This window comes from Panthera onca, chromosome X, assembly GCF_046562875.1.
Source record: "Panthera onca isolate mPanOnc1 chromosome X, mPanOnc1 haplotype 2, whole genome shotgun sequence".
NCBI classification, from domain to species: domain Eukaryota; kingdom Metazoa; phylum Chordata; class Mammalia; order Carnivora; family Felidae; genus Panthera; species Panthera onca.
Genome location: NC_138357.1, coordinates 78,081,857 through 78,104,933, shown reverse-complemented (window position 1 = coordinate 78,104,933; position 23,077 = coordinate 78,081,857). Strand labels below are relative to the sequence as shown.

Genomic DNA, 23,077 nt, shown 5'->3' with positions numbered 1-23,077 from the left:
CCAGGATTGCAAAATTAAGTAGCAGAGTTGACATTTGCATTCAGACACTCTGGCTTTAAAACATACCCTCTTAACCACTACAGTACATTTCCAAGCTCAATAAATAAATGAAACTCAATAAATGTTAACTGAAAAAATCCTAATTTATAAGGTTCCATCCTGGGAAGGAAAAGTAATTAAGAATTCTAAGTGCTAACTGACATAGAAGTAAAAAAGACAAATTCTGATTCAGATGGGAGAGTCACTGAACTTTTGGGTAGGCCCCAAGGTGCTACAAAAGCCACTGTTAAATCCTAAACTTAAAAATAAACTTAAAAATAGTTTCTCTCTCATGCATAGGTGGTGAGAGTGCAAAATTGGTAGTATCTACTCCAGGTGAATATCTGCATATCCTATGATCCAGAAATTTTATTCCTGTGTATATTCCAATAAAATTGCATGTAAGTATCCACCAAAAGAGTGTTATTACTTGTAACAGCCAAAACCAGAAATTCCCCAACAGAAAAATGGATAAATCACATGTGGCATGTGAACAAAATGAAATACTATATAGCAATGAGAATGATCTATAACTGTAAGGAATAATATGCATCAATCTTTCAAACACAATGTTGAGCAAAAGAGTATGTACTATATGAATCCATTTATATTAAGTATTTAAAAGGGCAAAACTAATCTATTCTGTTAGAAGCCAGGATAGTGGTTACCCTTGGAAGGAGTATGGAGTAGAAGAGGAATGAGGGAATTTCTAGTAATGTTCCGTTTCTTGATCTGGGGGCTGGTTACATGGGTGTGTGCCATTTGTGAACATGTATGGAGTATAAATTTATAAACTTTTCTGTATATGTTACATTTCAGTAGCTTTTGAAAATATCTTTCGAAGAGAAGAAAAAGACAAGAGCCAAAACTAAAAGTCACTTTTGCACTTGACATATAGAACTAATGACTGACATGCTCATGGTTATCTCTTTGTCCTAAAATGGACAAATGTCTCTCCCTTTTGTGGATATAATGAGTTAATTAGAGAGGCCTTCTTAATCCCTAGCCATTAGTGCAACCCTAATCTTTCCCAGACTCATAATAATAAAGAAAAAACACAGATTTGTGGCAGCATACCACTTGTGGGAACTCAGCTCTGCTGGATACCAAATGGAATGTCAGTTTTATTTAAAGAACTAAGTCTTCATTTGGAGTTTTTATTTGTATTCCAAGAGTCACAATACTATCTGCAGGACAAATGGAGTCTGGCAATGATGCCAACTAAAGTTTTCTCAAGCATTAACCCCATCTCCACAACAGTCTGAAACTGAGCACACCTATCTTTACCAGGCAACTCACTTCACCTCTATGGTTCTCAGTTTCCACATCTGTAACACAGGAATAATAATAGTACCACCCATATAGGTTGATGTAAGGACTGAAGACCTATTTCATGTAAAGCATTTAACAAAGTACCTGCTACATAGTTAAATATTCAATGTATTACCTGCTATTATTATTTTGATACAGGTGGGATAATGGCATCTTCTCCCTTACCATACAGCTAGCCCAGTATATACTTTTAATCTCCCAACATGAAGATTTTAATATTCTAACACTCAAGCACAAGGGCAGTTCATTTAATATTTTAATATTTTAACACTCAAGCACAAAGGCAATTCTGCCTCCCTGCTCTCTCTCAGGTCGAATCAGAAAAAGGGAGTAATTTTCAACTAGGCAAGTAGGGTGGCCCAAGGTTAAGTGGGTTGGGAAAAGAGGGAGTTTGGATAGCAGAAACCCCTTTGCTTTGATGATGCTACCTTCCTATATCATGCCAGAGAATCTGGTGCAGATGACATGACCTGTAGAAGAAGGAACCCAGAAAAAGGTAGGGCTGGATACTATAAGGGATGTGATTATGTTCAACAGAGAAAGGACCTAAAGAAGGAAAGGAGAGGTTTGAAAGTTATATTTCCCATTTTGCCCATCAGACAACATAATAATCTTTTTTTTTAATTTTTTTTTAATGTTTATTTATTTTTGAGACAGAGGAAGACAGAGCGTGAACAGGGGAGGGTCAGAGAGAGGGAGACACAGAATCTGAAGCAGGCTCCAGGCTCCGAGCTATCAGCATAGAGCCCGATGCGGGGCTTGAACTCACGGAGTGTGAGATCATGACCTGAGCCGAAGTCGGATGCTTAACCAACTGAGCCACCCAGGCGCCCCCATAATAATCTTAAATTAACATTTTTCTAGTTACAAAAAGCTTTCACACACATCTTTTTATTTAATCCTCACAACCACCCTGTGAAGTGTGCAGAGAAAAATTTCATTATCCCCATGGGTACAGGAGGAAAGAAAGGCTCAGAGAACTTAAATGATTTGCCCAAAGTCATCAGCTGGTCGCTGGGGGGACAAGCATTCTAATTCAAGTGCTCTGGGTTAAAAAAACATGCCTTTTCAATTAAAACATAGGGGACTTTTTAGTTTTTTTAAGCTTTTATTTATTTTTGAAAGAGAGAGAGAGACAGAGCATGAACGGGGGAGGGTCAGACAGAGAGGGAGACACAGAATCCGAAGCAGGCTCCAGGCTCTGAGCTGTCAGCACAAAGCCCGAACATAGTAGACTTTTATGTGAACTTCAGTTAGCCTGGACCAAGTCTGTTATGATTGATAGAAAAAAATAAACAGAGAATAATTGTGAACTCTTTCTTCCCTGACCCTCAGTCTCAAATAGCAGAAAAGAAAACTGACAGGAAGGAGATGGAGTTGGAATAGAAAGAGGCTAGCACTGGGGAGGGAAGAAGTGGGATCTAGAAAAAAAGTAGAAGCGGCTCTAACTGGAGATTGGCTGTAGGCCAAGCAGGTGCCAACAGGTCTGTTGATGCCACCTCTTGGGTTTTTCCTCCTGGTTGAGCAGGGCCAGGTCTACTCTGCTACACCTTCTTCCTTTACCTATAGCCCAGCTTGGGCTGGAGAGATACTGTATCTCCCAAAACCCACAAACGCATACCGGGGAGCTGGATCAGGGGCAGCGGTGGTGATCAACGCAACTGTTGGGACAGGTCAGGGACAGAAGTCAAGAGGAAGGTAGGAAAACGCCAGATAAAGGAAGTAACTATCCGGAAGGCGATGGCATGTGGGGTATTTAAGAAAGGCAGTTACAAGCATGGCGAGTGTGTTAAGAGGCGGGCATAAGGGGGTGTATGAAGTGACTGCTGGGGTGCCGAGAGGAAATGAGGCAGGCAGGCACGCACCCCGCGTCGGGTGAGGAGACGGTTGATGCAGACCACCTCTCCTCCGCGCCGCCGCCCAAAGGCCGGCCCTGAGAAGAATTCAATTTGGTTGAAAGGGGGGTGTGAACCGAGTAGGAGAACGCGGGTCCCAGCGCGGGAAGAGGGCGTCAAAGAACACCCAGAAAAGGTTTGAGAAGGCTCTAGGCTGGAAAGTTAAACAGAGCTCGCGGCCCCCAACCTCTCCTAAATCTCCTTACCTTGGGCACCGTGATATGTTCCACATTCCCACCACCTGAAACACTCAAGGCTCCCGTTGCCGCCACCATTCCTTGCCCAACCCGGGGTCCTGCTGGCGGTATCCCAGTCACGTGATTATCCTATCGCGACACTTCGTCTGTGGCCTCCCTCGCCATTTTGCTTCCTGGCAAATGCCCTTTGTTTAGGGAGCTGACCTTTTTCTTTGGGCTTCAAGTTTGGTCCAGCAGTTAAGTACCAGATTCGAGTACTGCCACCATTCTCACACCCCTTAATGCTATCAGGATCACAGGCACCGATATAATTCTACTATTCTCTAATGTTAACAGTGATGACACCCTGCAGAGATAGCAGGGACATTCCCATGCTGGCAACTGGGTTTCTAAAAAGCTGCCTAGCTATGAGACCTTGGACAAGTCACCATAGAACACTTTCTAAAATGATGTGTAAGTATATCCTCCTCCCACTCCCCTCTTTTACTAGTCTACTATCATTAAGTTAGTTAAGTCCTGGACTATTGCAGTAGCCTCATAACTTTCATCAGCACAGATGTGGGAAAAGGAAAAAAGGCCCACCAGACCACCAGACAGGTGCAGTCATTCAGTGGTATTCTCTGAATCAGACTTGTGATGGAAAAAAGAACAATCTGGGAGTTGGAAAACCTGATATATTATAAATGTTTATTAGTTGTCTCCCCATTTAGGATGTCAGCTTTATGTGGCAGGAATTTTGCTCACTGCTAGATCTCCAAAGTCAAGAAAAGACCTGGCATAGAGTAGGTATTTAATATTTGTTACATAAATAAATTTTCAAAGCCATCCCATATTTTATCTACCATTAACTTCAGCCATTCACCCTAACATTTCCTCTTTATGGCTAATTGATGTCATATCAGAGGAAATTAAGGCACAGACAGTAACTTCCCAAAGGTTGTAGAAAAGTCAAATTGGACCCCCACTAGAGTAGAGACAGCCTGGGGTAAGAGGGAAAACATGAGAAAAGAAAGTATTAGACTCAAAATATTTTCAGTGAAAGGATACTATTATCATCTATTTTCTGTTTGTCTCCCCCATTATGATGTTTTCCATGAGGTTTTTCTATGTTCACTACTGTATCCCAGTGCTTAGAAAAGTACTTGCACGTAGTGAATGCTTGATAAATACTTGCTGAATGGCAAGATAGGAATGAATAATTCTAGACTCACAGCTGGTGTGGACTGGAAGATAAACTTTCTGGAGGGAAAGAATCTGGAGGCAGGGAAACCATGAGGAGGCTATTGTGGTTTCCCAAATAGAACTGGTGAGTCTGTGGGATTTTTGACCTTGTACCTAAAGCTCAGGCCTCAGGGAGATCAACCAACATCTGAAATGCTAGTTGCTGCAGCAAATCTTACTTGTCCTGCTTTATAACCAAACGTCCAACTATATTTTTGTCATAGACTCTAAGTCCAAAGTTCTCTTTTGTCTAACAAAAGAGCGGATGCAGGATTAAAAAGAGATGGCTAATGTCTGGGGAAAAGACAAGAGCCCCGAATAAGGGTCCTTGCCCCATATTTATTCAGATCAGAAGGCTTGCAAATGTGATGGGCATGTACAAAGAGACAAAGAAACTAGGAACATTAACTTGTGGATGTGAGGGGAAAAGAGGGATTTTGAAGATATACAGTGTTTGGAGTTTGGGTCAATATAAAACAAATTCCAGGCACCGGACAGATGGGTATATGGATGTTAACAGCAGACAGGAGGTGAAATGCCTGTTTATCTTTGCCATCCTAGGGGATGAGACAGACAGGGGGAACAACCTCAGGGTTAACACGACACCTTTTCTTTTTTTTAACCATCTCCGATCTGGGCTGCTTTGCCTACAGCGCAGGGGTCCAAAGTCCAGTTCACCAATTTTTACATGCCCTGGCCCTATTCTCCTATGAAAGCAGCTTTCTGCGGTAGTACTAAACTTGGGGTGTTTTCACCCTAAATATCTAATCTTGTTATTCCTATGTATTGAGCACCTTTGCACCGATTCTATTTCAGGCCTTTGACTCTCTCTCTCTATTTTTGGGGGTTCAGCACCCCTCCATATTTTGGGGTGCCTTTGCACCTCCATATTCTTGGCACCTTTGTGCCTCCCTATTCTTGGAGTTCCAATCTGGTTACCCAAACTCGGGTGTGAGCATTTCAGGACCTTGTGTTTCTTTGTGCCTTGTTAACCCATTGGTGTAGGCCCCAGGGGATTCCTAAGCTTATCCCCCACATATTTTTATTGTCCGCTTATGTTCTACTTTGAGTGATTTTCCACTCTTGGGGTTTGGTGTTATTCCCATGGTATCCCAGGGAAGTAGGTGTACTTTGCCCCACCATCTATCTCACTAGCTAGAGTTACAGCCTCAGAAAGCTGCTGCCAAAGGTCACCCATGATGTGATGGATGATGATTATTTAAAAAGTCACTCCTGCTCAAGAGGTAGCTTGATAAATCACAGCAGAGGGCAGGTAGGCCACAACTTCATTCAAGAACTCCTCCACTTTGCTGCTGGGGAGAGACCATCAGAAACAGACTGTATTTTTAGGTTATTTCTGTCTCAGCTTATCAGTCATCTTAAGCCAACTTCTAACAAACTTCTTTTACAGACCAAATTATTAGAAAGCACTTTATTCATCTTTTAGAGACAACTTACTTGAATCATGCAGTGCATAGAGGATATCAGCGAAGAGGTCTGGCAAGACTGCATCATTCTCTTCCTACAGACTGGGATGTGCTGTGATGCAGCGATTATCACCAATTCCCCACCTTGGTTGTTAGCTTCTTACCCTGAAGGCAACTTGTTCCAGTTGACCCAGGAAGAAATTCAGATCTTGCTGGCAAGAGAGGGGAGAGAGAAATTGTTTCTTCAAGGGATCACTCTTGCAGGGACCAAATGCTTGTTGATTCGGGACAACCTTTACACTGAGGGAAACAACACCATGGACCTCCGCACCAAAGGCCAGAGTCGGGGCAGCCAGGAAGTCACTGTAGTTCATATTGAGTCTGTATACCTTGTGATGATGGGACAAAAAGGAACAGAAGGAGAGCCTCTCAACCTTAAGGCTTTTGAGATGGCAAGTTACATCAGAGAGGCCATTCATCAACACATGGCCCATTTCTAACTAAATAAAAAGGAGTTGATGTTTGACCTGGAATTTGAATTCAGTTATCTGTGTTACCTACTAAGTTAACCTGGTCTTGAAGAAAAAGAAAGGGAGATCCCATATCAAGTTTGGAGATGTGTGTGTGTGTGTGTGTGTGTGTGTCAGGGAGGGGTGTTGGGAGGGGGAAGATTGGGAGTAAGTGCTCAGGCATTAGGGCTTCTGGGACTTTCTTACACCTAGAACACCATAACTCCTTTCTCAGAACCTGGAAAAAAATAATAGTAGACTGGGAACTAGGAAATTTTGGTTCTAATCTTAACTTTTTCCTTACTTACTATGATATCTTTCTCTCTCTCTGGGTCTCAGTTTCCTTATCTATATAATGAAGAGCACACTATGTCTCTGAGAATCATTTAATCTCCAAAAATCTGGGATTTTGTAACATCACAAAGATCCTTCAAGGTCCAGCTCAAGTACTACTTCCTTGAAGAAGCTTTTTCTACCTGCCTGGGCCCTTGGGGTTGACAGTGATTTGAATTCCTAACACATTAACTCACTGTGTCATTTGTTTGGCCCTTAATCACACTGCCTAACATTTCTTAGATGACTGTTTTGTGTTCTTGTTTAACTTTTCACACACACATTGGTTTTGTTTCCCACCTTCATTATAATCTTAAAGGGAAGATGGTGTGTCTTCTACTTCTCTATTTGCTTCCTGAGATAACCCAGCACGAGGCTCTGAGGCTCTGACAGAGAAATTGGTTACATGGCTAAAATTACTTATCAGGAAGGGAGAGACTTTCTAAAGTGGAAATTCTACTGGGTATAGTTGATCCAGGGTGTTTGTGGCTAGATTTTCCTCTTTGATTTGTAACTCACCTTTGGGCCACTTATCTGCTCATTGTTCTCACTGTCAGGGTAATTATGGGTGAGAAAGAGCTAAGAAAATACTAACCACTCAATATGGCATGTTGTTAGCAACTCTGGGGAATATGGGATGAGACAAGGCATGAATGAGAAAGATGAGGTTGTGTAATAAACTATAGTGTTTATTTGAAGCTGGTACTTACTTGATCCTACTGTCATCAGTTGCCCAGGAGCAGTGATTATGGATAATCCTCTTCTGTGTTAATTACAAGAACCCACCTCTAAAACACCCCCAACACATACCCTCACAAGCTTGTAAAGGTCAGGGTTTAAACATGGAAGTTGTCAAAATCTCTAAAGCAGTGTTATTCAATACAAATATAATGCTAGTCACATATGTAATTTAAATTTTTTTGGGTAGCCACATTAAAGAAGAAGACAGGTGAACTTAATTTTATGAATATATTTTATTAAACCCAGTATATCCAAAATATTATTATTTAAACATGTAATCAATGAAAATATCACTGATATTTTTTATGTTTTTATACCAAGGCTTGAAAATCTGGTGTGTATTTTACATTTGCAACACATCTCAATTCAGAGAAGCTTCATTTCAAGTGCCCCATAGTCACATGTATCAAGTGGCTACCAAATTTGGCAGCGTGGATTTAGGCCAACCCCCTCCAATGTTTGAAACGCCTCTGCAACATCCTTCACAGTACATCCATCCATTCATTCAACACACTCCATACCAGGCATTGGCTAGGTAATTAAAGGTAAAAAAAAAAAAAGAAAAGAAAAAAGAAAAACAGGTTTCTTAGATAAGATGTTAGTGGGGACAAGATAAGTGAAAAGATAAACTATAGTACCATGAAGTAAATGCTATGAAAAATTTTATTCAAATATGTATTGAGCTGCCACTATGTGTCAGGCACAAAAAAATTATGCCCATGGAGCTCACATTCCAATGGGAGAAATGGATATATGTATCAGGAGATGATAAATGTTACAAAGACAAAGAAGTATAAAGGGGGCTATAGAATGATGGGAGAAACTATTTTAAGCAAGGATGTCAGAGGCAGCTTCTATGGAGAGAAGATATCCGTGCAGAGGCCTAACGAAGTGAAAGAGCGAGTCATGTCGAGAACTGAAGGCAGTGTTTCAGGTGGAGAGAAGAGCTGTTTTTTTTGTTTTTAAATATATGAAATTTACTGTCAAATTGGTTTCCATACAACACCCAGTGCTCATCCCAAAAGGTGCCCTCCTCAATACCCATCACCCACCCTGCCCTCCCTCCCACCCCCCATCAACCCTCAGTTTGTTCTCAGTTTTTAACAGTCTCTTATGCTTTGGCTCTCTCCCACTCTAACCTCTTTTTTTTTTTCCTTCCCCTCCCCCATGATGGATGGATAAAGAAATTGTGGTTTATATACACAATGGAATACTACGTGGCAATGAGAAAAAATGGAATATGGCCTTTTGTAGCAACGTGGAGAAGAGCTGTTTAAAAGCCCTGAGGAAGGAATGTGCCTGATTTGCCGAGGAGCTATCAGGACGCCAATGTGATTGTAGCCTCTCAGGACAATGGCCCTTTCCCTCTCCATCTACAGCATCCTTAAGCGTGGCAGTGAGGCAGCAGATGCTGCCTCCCAGGGTATAACAGAAAATCAGAGCAAAAGCCTTCATCACCCTTCTGGCCCCTCTCTAATGAAATTGCCTTAACTGTTTGGCAGCCACATCATACTGCTGAGTCACATCGAACTTCTAGTTAACTAAACCCCCTAGTACTTATTCATACTGGCTGCTATTAAGAAAAGAGCTTCAAATAGTGGCAAGACAATAAACCAAGGAAAAAATTAAATATGGAAATGGTTTCACTAGAGCCTTAATCTTGGACAAAGCCTCAATGTGGCATGATTTATAGGTGAATTCTTAAGGTAATTGAGCCTTCTACATCATTCTTTGCAGCCTGGATTTCTGAAGCAAAGAGATGTGTGTTCAGGAAACAAGACCGCTGAGGAAAAATGGCATTGCCAGTTAGAGGGTCCCAGACAAATCCTTCATTAGAAGACAAGCTAAAGTATCCAGATGCCCCATTGAAAAAGAAACTTCAGCCCATTAGCGGGCTTTTGCACTAAGAAGTTCTCAGTGAATATACATCTTCCTGGATGATTAAATGAATAACAGACATAACAAATGAATGGATAAAGAAATGATTTTCTAGCCAAGCCCCTTCCTTGGTTGCCTATGGTTTAAATGAGTGGAGAATGAGGGGAGGTTGTTAATGATTCTTCCTTGTCCCTCCTTTTCTCTATTCCCCAGTACCAGTCACTAATTCCCTTGCCTCTAGGCAGTGAAGCAGTTCACTCTGGGAAAACTTTAGCTCTGGCTTTGAGGCTTTAGGTGATTATTATGTTCCTTGCATAAGGTGAGCTCCTTGCCAAATGAATAGTAAACACAATTAATGGTATAGGAATTGAGTCGAAAAAGTCCATTTGGGTGCTATCCTTCCTCATTACCGCATGGAATGTGCATAGTCTCTACCAATTAAGAGTTATACATGCATTATATTCATTTATTTTCTTGTTGGATTGTTTATAAAGGCATGTACAATGAGTTGACAAGCCTTAAATCTGAGAGCCTGAATTCCAGCCCTGAGCTATCATTTATTAGGTATATGAGCCTGGCCTAATCACTTACTTCTATGGGCCTCTGGTTCTTCACCTAGAAAATGGAGATGTTGATAATTGCAGGGTTGGTGTGGAGATCAAATGAAAAACTGAGAACAAAGTGATTTGAAAAGGATAAAATGCTTTAGCTATCAGGTCAGCCATAGGAATGGGTGTGGGGATTTAGAGTCCTCTGTCTCCAGGCAGGTATAGGTACCCCCTACTTTTCAAATTTTCGTGTTATGTAACTCATTTTTATGAAAGACCTATATTAGTACCCATTTTTGCTAACCAATGAAAATCTGAAGATGATTTTCACTTTTACAAAAAAAGATGAAAAACAAAAGTAGTGTTCAACGTTTGTTTTGCAGCAAGCCATTACAGAGAAAGCATGCACCCTGTGTATCAAGAGTAGCGTCGCCAAGCTCTTTCCCTGGAAACTACACTCAGCATCTCAGCATCAAGCTGCCATAGCTTTGAACTGTGTCTGTGTTTCATCTCTATTTATTTTGTGCATCCATTAGCAAGATGTGTCCTAAGGTATCAGAAAAGTCTAAGAGAGAATACTTTTGGGGCGTGGGAATGCTCAGAACTTTTTCTGTATAAATTAATGGTAATTTCTGCTTTGCTTTATGCTATTTTGGCTTATAAAAGGTTTCCTAGTAATACTGTACTCTCAGATAGCAGGGGAAGCCTGTACTTGGAAATGGGGTGTGAGCTGAGCTCCTATGTGTTAACAGCATAGTCTGAAAACTTTGGGTTTAAAGTACCAGTTACAGCAGAGACTTTAACTGATTTTAAAGTGGCCAGGTGTGGGGGTGGAGTAAGAATAAAGTGCTGCCTCTTGTGGAAAGGGTAGAGGCAGTTCTTAAGAACAGCAGCAAGCAGCCTCATTCTTGTGGCCTAGAGGGGAACAGGGTGGCCATTTCATAATAATATAGCACTGAGTGCTTTAGCGTTTATAAAAGGCTTTTGTATTTAATTCATTTATCAAATGTTTACTGAGTGCCTACTATGTACTTACTGTGAACAAGTAAATTATAATACAATGCAAAGTGGAATTAGAGAGTATATTCATTTATTCATTCAAATATTTACTTAGTGCCCACTATGTTTCAGGCACTGTTCTAGGCACGGACAGCACAACAGGTAACAAAATAGAGAAAAACCCATGCTTTCATGGAGTTTTTATTCTAGTCTGGGAGACAGACAATACACAAAATTAAGTAAAATACATAGTGCATCAGATGATAATAAGTGCCAAGAAAGAAAAAAATAATAATAAAGAAAGCAGACAGGAAGCCAGAAAATGCTGGAGCAAAGTATGGAGCTTTATAATTTTAAGTAAGGTAGTTAACGAGTAATGTCTTAGTCCTGTTTGAGCTGCTATAAAAAATACCACAGACTGGGTAGCTTATAAACAGCATAAATATATTTCTTATAGTTCTGGACTCTAGAAAATCCAAAATCAAGGCAGCAGCATGATTGTGTTTTAGTGAGGACCCTTGCCCTGCTTCATATCCTACATCTTCTTTTGTTCTCAAATGGTGGAGGGTCATAGGTAGTTCTGTGGGATATTTTTTATAAGAGCACTAATTCTATTAATGAGTGCTCCACCCTCATGACCCAATCACCTCCTAAAGGCCCACCTACTGGGATGGAGGATCTAAGATGACAGCATAGTAGGAGGACCCTATACTCCTCTCCTCCCTCAAATAGAACTAGATAACCATCAAATCATTCTGAATACTCAAGAAATCAACCTGAGGACTGACAGAACAAACGCCACAACTAGAGGAAGAGGAGAGGCCACATTGAGGAAGATAGGAAGTACAGAGATGTGGCTTGGGGGAGAAATGGATTGAAGGTGCTGCAGCAAGGAGGGAGTGGTGGTCATGGAGAAAAGCAAGAGGAGCATACAGGGGAACACACAAGGAAAACACTTCCTCAAATCTATTGGCTGAGAAAACAAGATGGGCTGATTTCTCTGAGTTCTTGCAATCAGTGGAGCTTAAAGACTACAGTTTTAAAGGTCAGTGGGCTTGGCTGGGATAGAACCCTGAGGGTGCTGCCCTATTTCTGGAGAAAAGGCAGACAAACAATCCTGAGAGAGACTGCACAATCTGAAGAACTTCTGGGGCACATTGTGGGGAGATTATTCGCCCTTCTTTGAGAATGTCCCTGAGAAGTATCTTTCATGGAGAAGCCTCTCTGGGGATACAGGGGTTACCAGGCACCATTTCCCTCCCCACACCCCTCAGCATACATGCAGAAGTACCTACCCAGGACAGTTTGGCCCCAATATTGGCTACATAGCGTACTTGCTCCAAATCTCATGACTCTGAGCTCTGGCATGACTACCCTTCTCAGTCAAACCACCATCAGTCCCAGTGCAGCAAGACCCTCCTCTAGAAGACCAGCATAGGCCCACTCACACTAGGTCCCTAAAGACTAGAGTTTTAAAAGTCAACAAGCATGGCTGGGATAGAGCCTGGAGGGCACTGTGCTGCTCCTGGAGAAAAGGCAGGCAAACAACCCAGAGAGAGAGAATGTGTGTGAAAACAGTGATCACACTGAGGACACTGGACACACGAGGACATACTGAAGTGAGACTATTTGCTCCTCTCAAAGTGCTTTCCTGAGAGCAATAAGCTCAGAGAACCCCCTCCAGGGACAAAGGAGCTTGGTGGCACCATTTCCCTCCCTTGCCCCTCAGCGTGAACCACCTTCAGCACAACAGCAACCAAACTGCCTGCCGAACCTGCTTACAACAGGTACCACACCCCTGGACTCTCCCAGTACTGCCCTTCATTGTCAAGTTTGCCTCAGTCCCAACATAGTGGATGCCTTCCTTAGAAAACCAGCAGAAACCCGTGCTCACACTGTCTCCAAACCAGAGAGTTCTGTAAGGCTTCAGTCCTAGTGGAAATGGCATCAGGTCTCATTTAACAAGAAGACCAGAGCACAACTAGTTAAAACTCTCTGCACTCTGGCCAAGGTCAAAACATTGCCCACAGCAGGCAAGGAAAGCCTCTGGAGACAATTGGCCTGAAAGATACAGCACCCAAAACCTAGCAGCAGAGTGCACTCAGCACACACCAGAGACACTCCATGAAGCAACAGGCCTTGGACACTGTATGATTCTTCTTTATAAAGCCATTACTTTTAGGAGCAGGAAACTCAACAGACTTTCCTAACAGAGAATAAGACAGAGACTTATATAAAAATGCCAAGATGGAAAAATTCATCCCAAATGAAAGAACAAGATAAGGTCACAGCCAACGATCCAAATGAAACAGATATAAGTAATATGCCTGATGGAGATTTTAAAGCAACAGTAATAAGGATACTTACTGGGATTAAGAAAAGAATGGAAGAATTCAGAGAGGCTCTTGACACAGAGACAAAAGAGTTAAAAAATCAGTTAGAAATAAAAAATACAGGGGTGCCTAGGTGCCTTAGTCAGTTGAGGGTCCCACTTTGGCTCAGCTCATGATCTCACGGTTCATTACTTCAAGCCCTGCGTTGGGATCTGTGATGACAGCTCAGAGCCTGGAACTTGCTTTGTGTTTTGTGTCTCCATCTCTCTCTGCCATTTCCTGGCTCATGCTCTGTCTCTTTTTCTCTCTCTCTCTCTCTCTCTCTCTTTCAAAAGTAAATAAAAATTAATTTAAAAAAAGAAAAAATGCAATAACTGAGACTCAAAACAGATTGGATGCAGGGGGCACAAGGATGAAAGAAGTAGAGCAACAAATAAGTGATATAGAAGACAAAATAATGGAAAATAATGAGGCTGAACAAAAGAGAGAAAGAAGAATTATGCGACATGAGAATAGACTTAGGGAAATCATTGACTCCATCACACATAATAGCATTCATATTATAGTATTCCCAGAAGAAGAGAGAGAGAAGGGGACAGAAAAATTATTTGAGGAAATAGTAACTGATAAACTTCCCTAATCTGGGGAAGAAAACAGACACCCAGATCCAGGAGGCAGACAGAACTCCTGTCAAAATCAACAAAAACAAGCCAACACCAAGATATATTTTAATTAAATTTGCAAAATATAGCAATAAAGAAAAAATCCAGAAACCAAGACAAAATAAGTAACTAACTTACAGGGGAAGACCCATAAGGCTAGCTGCAGATCTCTCCAGAGACACTTGGGAAACCAGGAGAGACTGGCATAATATATTCAACATGCTAAATGGGAAAAGTCTGCAGCCAAGAATACTCTATCCAACAAGGATATCATTCAGGATACGAGAGATAGGGGTACCTGAGTAGCTCATTAGGTTAAGAGTACAACTCTTGATTTTGGCTCAGGTCATGGTCTCACATGGTCTCTTACTTGGGATTCTCTCTCTCTCCCTCGTTCTCTGCCCCTCCTCCACTCATTCTCAGATACTCTCTCTCTTTCAATAAATAAATAAATAAATAAATAAATATTAAGAAACAAGCAATATAAGACATAAAGAGTTCACAGACAAAAACTAAAGGAGTTCATGACCACTAAACAAACCCTCAAAGAAATATTAAAGGGGATTCTTTGAGTGGAAAGTAAAGACAAAAGTAACAAAGAAACAAAGGAACATAGAAAATCTCCAGAAACAATGAAAAACAAGTAATAAAATGACACTAAATACATATTTATAAATAGTCTGAATGTAAATGGACTAAATGTTCCAATCAAAAGACATAGGATGTCAAATGGATAAAAAAAAATACCCATCTGTATGTTGTCTCCAAAAGACTCATTTTAGACCTAAAGACACCTGAATATTGAAACTGAGACAATGGAGAAGTATTGATCATGCAAATTGATGTCAAAAGAAAGCTTGACTAGCAATACTTATATCAGACAAACTAAATTTTATTTTTTCTAATTAATTTATTTATTTGGAGAGAATCAGAGAAAGAGTGCAAGTGGGTGGGGGAGGCAGATAGGGAGGGAGAGAGAATCCCAAGTAAGCTCTGCAGAGCCCAACGTGGGACTTGAACTCATGAACTGTGAGATGATGACGTGAGCTGAGATCAAGAGTTGGATGCTTAACCTACTAAGCCACCCAGGCACCCCAGAAAAACTAAATTCTAAACCAAATACTAACAAGAGATGAAGAAGGGCACTATACCATAATAAAGGGGATTATCCACAAAAGGGTCTTACAGTTGTGTATATTTATGCTTCCAACTTGTAAGCACCCAAGTATAGAAATCAATTATTAACAAACATGAAGGACATCACACTAGGAAGAGTTAAGATGGTGGAGTAGTATAGGGACCCTAACCTTGTCTCATCCCTGTAACACAACTAGATCAAGGTCAAACCATTTTTAATACCTAAGAGATTTACCTGAGGATTAACACAACAACCTGCATAATGTGAGCTAGAGAAATTGGCAGGTACACTGTGCAGAGAGGTGAACTGGGGGAGAAAAACCATAGAAGCACAGAGGGTATGGAGTCCTTTTCAAAGAGAGAGGACAGAGGGTGAAAGAAAAAGGGGGATTTCTTGCACATCACGATTGGGCAAGAAAAACACTCCCCCCAAAAATGTAGCTGGAGAGAAAGAAAGAGACAAAACACTCGCGGAGGACTGGACAAGAAATCTGTCTTCCAAAACCATTGACAGTGAGAAAGAAGAGGGTTTCAATATTGCTAGGATTCTATAAAGAATGGAGTGCAGAGTCTGAAGTTTTGGAGCTCAGTGCCTGGCAGTGCTCAGATGAGGAAGTAGGGTGAATCCTCAGGAGCAGGTATAGGGATCTGAGGGATCCATGTGCCACACAGAGAGAAGTTGTTTCCCTGCTTAGAGTGCATTTGGTGAAGGCCATATGGCCTCCCCACAGGCAAAAATCCCGGCTGACACTAGAGAGCTGCCACATTTACTGATATTGGAACAAAGACAACAGAGTGCAACAGAACCTGATGCTGGCTGTGTGTTGGGATTTACCATAACTCTGAGCCTCTGTCACTGTGCAATTGCGTGAACATTTTCTGGGACAAGCTGGCACCTGTCCACTGTTCTGTGAGACCCTCCCTGAGATAATCAGCATGGGTACAAACCGCGGTGGTCTCTGAGGTATGGGGTTTTGAAACACAGATCCATCAGAGATAAAACTCTGGAGGTAGGTGCGACCTGGCAGGCAGACAGCTTGGACACAGACAAGGTAAAGCTTGGGAGTGGACAGAAGCCTAAGACAAAGGAAAAGTGCTTGATTGTATGTCTGTGAAGGCATGAAATTCCCATGCCAGAGACAAGAGAGCTAGGTGAAGCCATTTTCAACTCCAGCGCGTGCACCAGCGCACATACACACATGCATTGACTCCAGTGAACTAAGCAGTGCCACCAAATGGAGAACAGAGTCACTACACCAAGCCCCGCCCACCTGCACTCTCCAGGCACATCCCCAACAAAACCAGCACAAATCCTTCCACCTGCTTAGTCTACAGACTATAGTATGCCACAAAGTTTTAGTTCTAGAAGAAACTAGATGTAACTTCATTCCCGTTTCATTCATTTTGCATGTTTGCTTGTTTTTGCTTATGTTATTGCTTATGTTTTCTTTTTTCTTTCTTTTTCAATATATGAAGATTATTGTCAAATTGGTTTCCATACAGCACCCAGTGCTCATCCCAAAAGGTACCCTCATCAATACCCATCACCCACCCTCCCCCCCCCAACCCCATGAAAACACAGTGTGTTCTCACTCTTGAGTCTCTTATGCTTTGGCTCTCTTCCACTCTAACCTCTTTTTTTTTCTTCCCCTCCCCCATGGGTTTCTGCCAAGTTTCTCAGGATCCACATAAGAGTGAAACCATATGGTATCTGTCTTTCTCTGTATGGCTTATTTCACTTAGCATCACACTCTCCAGTTCCATCCACGTTCCTACAAAGGGCCATATTTCGTTCTTTCTCATTGCCACATAGTACTCCGTTGTGTATATAAACCACAATTTCTTTATCCATTCATCAGTTGATGGACATTTAGGCTCTTTCCATAGTTTGGCTATTGTTGAGAGTGCTGCTCTAAACATTGGGGTACAAGTGCCCCTATGCATCAGTACTCCTGTATCCCTTGAGTAACTTCCTAGCAGTGCTATTGCTGGGTCATAGGGTAGGTCCATTTTTAATTTTCTGAGGAACCTCCACACTGTTTTCCAGAGCGGCTGCACCAATTTGCATTCCCACCAACAGTGCAAGAGGGTTCTGATTTCTCCACATCCTCTCCAGCATCTATAGTCTCCTGATTTGTTCGTTTTGGCCACTCTGACTGGCGTGAGGTGATATCTGAGTGTGGTTTTGATTTGTATTTCCCTGATGAGGAGCGACGTTGAGCATCTTTTCATGTGCCTATTGGCCATCCAGATGTCTTCTTTAGAGAAGTGTCTATTCGTGCTTTCTGCCCATTTCTTCACTGGGTTATTTGTTTTTCGGGTGTGGAGTTTGGTGAGCTCTTTATAGATTTTGGATACTAGCCCTTTTTCCTATATGTCATTTGCAAATATCTTTTCCCATTCTGTTGGTTGCCTTTTAGTTTTGTTGTTTGTTTCCCTTGCTGTGCAGAAGCTTTTTATCTTCATAAGGTCCCAGTAATTCATTTTTGCTTTTAATTCCCTTGCCTTTGGGGATGTGTCAAGTAAGAGATTGCTACGGCTGAGGTCAGAGAGGTCTTTTCCTGCTTTCTCCTCTAGGGTTTTGATGGTTTCCTGTCTCACATGCAGGTCCTTTATCCATTTTGAGTTTATTTTTGTGAATGGTGTGAGAAAGTGGTCTAGTTTCAACCTTCTGCATGTTGCTGTCCAGTTTTCCCAGCACCATTTGTTAAAGAGATTGTCTTTTTTCCATTGGATGTTCTTTCTTGCTTGTTCAAAGATGAGTTGGCCATACGTTTGTGGGTCAAGTTCTGGGGTTTCTATTCTATTCCATTGGTCTATGTGTCTGTTTTTGTGCCAATACCATGCTCTCTTGATGATGACAGCTTTGTAGTAGAGGCTAAAGTCTGGGATTGTGATGCCTCCTGCTTTGGTCTTCTTCTTCAAAAGTACTTTGGCTATTCGGGGCCTTTTGTGGTTCCATGTGAATTTTAGGATTGCTTGTTCTAGTTTCGAGAAGAATGCTGGTGCAAGTTTGATTGGGATTGCATTGAATGTGTAGATAGCCTTGTGTAGTATTGACATTTTGACAATATTTATTCTTCCAATCCATGAGCAGGGAACGTTTTTCCATTTCTTTTTATCTTCTTCAATTTCCTTCATAAGCTTTCTATAGTTTTGAGCATACAGATCTTGTACATCTTTGGTTAGATTTGTTCCTAGGTATTTTATGCTAGTTGGTGCAATTGTGAATGGGATCAGTTTCTTTATTTGTCTTTCTGTTGCTTCATTGTTAAGTGTATAAGAATGCAACTGATTTCTGTACATTGATTTTGTATCCTGCAACTTTGCTGAATTCATGTATCAGTTCTAGCAGACTTTTGGTGGAGTCTGTCGGATTTTCCATGTATAATATCATGTCATCTGCAAAAAGCAAAAGCTTGACTTCATCTTTGCCAATTTTGATGCCTTTGATTTCCTTTTGTTGCCTGATTGCTGATGCTAGAACTTCCAACACTATGTGAAACAACAGCGGTGAGAGTGGGCATCCCTGTCGTGTTCCTGATCTCAGGGAAAAAGCTCTCAGTTTTTCCCCGTTGAGGATGATGTTAGCTGTGGGCTTTTTATAAATGGCTTTTATGATCTTTAAGTATGTTCCTTCTATACCGACTTTCTCAAGGGTTTTTATTAAGAAATGTTGCTGAATGCTGTCAAATGCCTTTTCTGTATCGATTGACAGGATCATATGGTTCTTATCTTTTCTTTTATTAATGTGATGTATCACGTTGATTGATTTGCGAATGTTGAACCAGCCCTGCAGCCCAGGAATGAATCCCACTTGATCATGGTGAATAATTCTTTTTATATGCTGTTGAATTCGATTTGCTAGTATCTTCCTGAGAATTTTTGCATCCATATTTATCAGGGATATTGGCCTGTAGTTCTCTTTTTTTACTGGGTCTCTGTCTGGTTTAGGAATCAAAGTAATACTGGCTTCATAGAATGAGTCTGGAAGTTTTCCTTCCCTTTCTATTTCTTGGAATAGCTTGAGAAGGATAGGTATTATCTCTGCTTTAAACGTCTGGTAGAACTCCCCTGGGAAGCCATCTGGTCCTGGACTCTTATTTGTTGGGATATTTTTGATGACTGATTCAATTTCTTCGCTGGTTATGGGCCTGTTCAACCTTTCTTTTCCTCCTGATTGAGTTTTGGAGGCGTGTGGGTGTTTAGGAATTTGTCCATTTCTTCCAGGTTGTCCAGTTTGTTGGCATATAAGTTTTCATAGTATCCCCTGATAATTGCTTGTATCTCTGAGGGATTGGTTGTAATCATTCCATTTTCATTCATGATTTTATCTATTTGGCTCCTCTCCCTTTTCTTTTTGAGAAGCCTGGCTAGAGGTTTATCAAGTTTGTTTGTTTTTTCAAAAAACCAACTCTTGGTTTCGTTGATCTGCTCTACAGTTTTTTGGATTCTATATTGTTTATTTCTGCTCTGATCTTTATTATTTCTCTTCTTCTGCTGGGTTTAGGCTGCCTTTGCTGTTCTGCTTCTATTTCCTGGAGGTGTGCTGTTAGATTTTGTATTTGGGATTTTTCTTGTTTCTTGAGATAGGCCTGGATTGCAATGCGTTTTCCTCTCAGGACTGCCTTCGCTGCATCCCAAAGCGTTTGGATTGTTGTCTTTTCATTTTCATTTGTTTCCATATATTTTTTAATTTCTTCTCTAATTGCCTGGTTGACCCACTCATTCTTTTGTAGGGTGTTCTTTAACCCCCATGCTTTTGGAGGTTTTCCAAAACCTGATCCAATCTGATCCAATGTTTCATTCAGGGCCCTTGTTTCTTTATTGACCGTGTGTCTAGATGATCTATCCATTGTTGTAAGTGGAGTGTTAAAGTCCCCTGCAATTACCACATTCTTATCAATAAGGTTGCTTATGTTTGTGAGTAATTGTTTTATATATTTGGGGGCTCCTGTATTCGGCGCATAGATATTTATAATTGTTAGCTCTTCCTGATGGATAGACCCTGTGATTATTATACAATGCCCTTCTTCATCTCTTGTTACAGCCTTTAATTTAAAGTCTATTTTGTCTGATAGAAGTATGGCTACTCCAGCTTTCTTTTGACTTCCAGTGACATGATAAATAGTTCTCCATCCCCTCACTCTCAATCTGAAGGTGTCCTCCGGTCTAAAATGAGTCTCTTGTAGACAGCAAATAGATGGGTCTTGTTTTTTTTTATCCATTCTGATACCCTATGTCTTTTGGTTGTCGCATTTAGTCCATTTACGTTCAGTGTTATGATAGAAAGATATGGGTTTAGAGTCATTGTGATGTCCGTAGGTTTCATGCTTGTAGCGATGTCTCTGGTACTTTGCCTCACAGGATCCCCCTTAGGATCTCTTGTAGGGCTGGTTTAGTGGTGACGAATTCCTTCAGTTTTTGTTTGCTTGGGAAGACCTTTATCTCTCCTTCTATTCTAAATGACAGACTTGCTGGATAAAGGATTCTCAGCTGCATTTTTTTCCTGTTCATCACATTGAAGATCTCCTGCCATTCCTTTCTGGCCTGCCAAGTTTCAGTAGAGAGATCGGTCACGAGTCTTATAGGTCTCCCTTTATATGTTAGAGCACGTTTATCTCTAGCTGCTTTCAGAATTTTCTCTTTATCCTTGTATTTTGCCAGTTTCACTATGATATGTCATGCAGAAGACTGATTCAAGTTATGTCTGAAGGGCGTTCTCTGTGCCTCTTGGATTTCAGTGCCTGTTTCCTTCCCCAGATCCGGGAAGTTCTCAGCTATTATTTCTTCAAGTACACCTTCAGCACCTTTCCCTCTCTCTTCCTCCTCTGGAATACCAGTTATGCGTAGATTATTTGTCTTTAGTGCATCACTTAGTTCTCTAATTTTCCCCTCATACTCCTGGATTTTTTTCTCTCTCTTTTTCTCAGCTTCTTCTTTTTCCATAATTTTATCCTCTAGTTCACCTATTCTCTCCTCTGCCTCTTCAATCTGAGCCATAGTTGTCTCCATTTTATTTTGCAGCTCATTGATAACCTTTTTTAGCTCCTCCTGACTGTTCCTTAGTCCCTTGATCACTGTAGCAAGAGATTCTCTGCTGTCCTTTATACTGTTTTCAAGCCCAGCGATTGATGTGATGACTATTATTCTAAATTCACTTTCTGTTATATTGTTTAAATCATTTTTGATCAGTTTGTTAGCTGTTGTTATTTCCTGGTCGTTTTTCTGAGGGGAATTCTTCCGTTTGGTCATTTTGGATAGTCCCTGGAGTGGTGCGGGACTGCGGGGCCCTTCCCCTGTGCTGTCTTGAATAACTTGCATTGGTGGGCGGGGCCGCAGTCAGACCTGATGTCTGCCCCCAGCCCACCGCTGGGGCCACAGTCAGACTGGTGTGTGCCCTCTCTTCCCCTCTCCTAGGGGCGGGATTCACTGTGGGGTGGTGTGGCCCGTCTGGGCTACTTGCACACTGCCAGGCTTGTGGTGCTGGGGATCTGGCGTATTAGCTGGGGTGGGTAGGCAAGGTGCACAGGGCCGGGAAGGGCAGGCTCAGCTCGCTTTTCCTTTGGAGATCTGCTTTGGGAGGGGCCCTGTGGCACCAGGAGGGAGTCAGACCAGCCAGAGGGATGGATCCGCAGAAGCACAGCGTTGGGTGTTTGCGCGGTGCAAGCAAGTTCCCTGGCAGGAACTGGTTCCCTTTGGGATTTTGGCTGGGGGATGGGCGAGGGAGATGGCGCTGGTGAGCTCCTTTGTTCCCCGCCAAGCTGAGCTCTGTCGTCCTGGGCTCAACAACTCTCCCTCCCGTTGTCCTCCAGCCTTCCCGTTCTCCGAGCAGAGCTGTTAGCTTATAACCTTCCAGAGGTCAAGTCCCGCTTGCTGTCGGAACACACTCCGTCCGGCCCCTCCGCTTTTGCAAGCCAGACTCGGGGGCTCTGCTTGGCCGGCGGGCCGCCCCTCCACCCCGGCTCCCTCCTGCCAGTCCGTGTAGCATGCACCGCCTCTCCGCCCTTCCTACCCTCTTCCATGGGCCTCTCGTCTGCTCTTGGCTCCGGAGACTCCGTTCTGCTAGTCTTCTGGCAGTTTTCTGGGTTATTTAGGCAGGTGTAGGTGGAATCTAAGTGATCAGCAGGATGCGCAGTGAGCCCAGCGTCCTCCTACACCGCCATCTTCCCAGCTCATCTCCAGTCGATCTGTTTTCTTTCATAAATTCCACATGTGAGTGAAATCATATGGTAGTTGCCTTTCAGCGAATTAATTTGATTAGCCTAATATACTCTAGTTCCATCTATGTCATTGCAAATGGCAAGATTTCATTCTTTTTGATGAGTGAGTAATATTCCATTGTGTGTGTGTGTGTGTGTGTGTGCGCGCGCGCGCGCGCGCGTGCGTGTACTGTCCTCCTTAATGCCCATCACTTATTTAGCCCATTCCTCCCCACCTCCATCCATCAATCTTCAGTTTTTCTCAATCATTAAGAGTCTCTTATGGTTTGCTTCCCTCTCTTTTTCCTTCTTCTATGTTCATCTGTTTTGTTTCTTAAATTCCAAATATGAGTGAAATCATATGGTATTTTCTTTCTCTGACCGACTTATTTTGCTTAGCATAATACACTATACCTCCTTCCATGTTGTTGCACATGGCAAGATTTCATTCTTTTTGATAGCTGAGTAATATTCCATAATATGTATATTTATACCACATCTTTTTTAAAGTTTATTCATGTATCTTGAGACAGAGAGAGAGAGCACACATGCAAGTAGGGGAGGGACAGAGAGAGAGGGAGAAACAGAGAATCCCAAGCAAGATTCACACTGTCAGTACAGAGC

General features: G+C 41.9%; 1 protein-coding gene across 1 annotated transcript; it reads left to right on the top strand.

Annotated features, from left to right (window-relative positions):
• Positions 1-6,149: 6,149 nt before the first annotated feature.
• On the top strand, positions 6,150-6,611 carry LOC145713781 (profilin-2-like). The gene has a single exon (XM_081792616.1). It carries the CDS (start codon positions 6,150-6,152, stop codon positions 6,609-6,611), a length of 462 nt encoding a protein of 153 aa, XP_081648742.1.
• Positions 6,612-23,077: the final 16,466 nt, after the last annotated feature.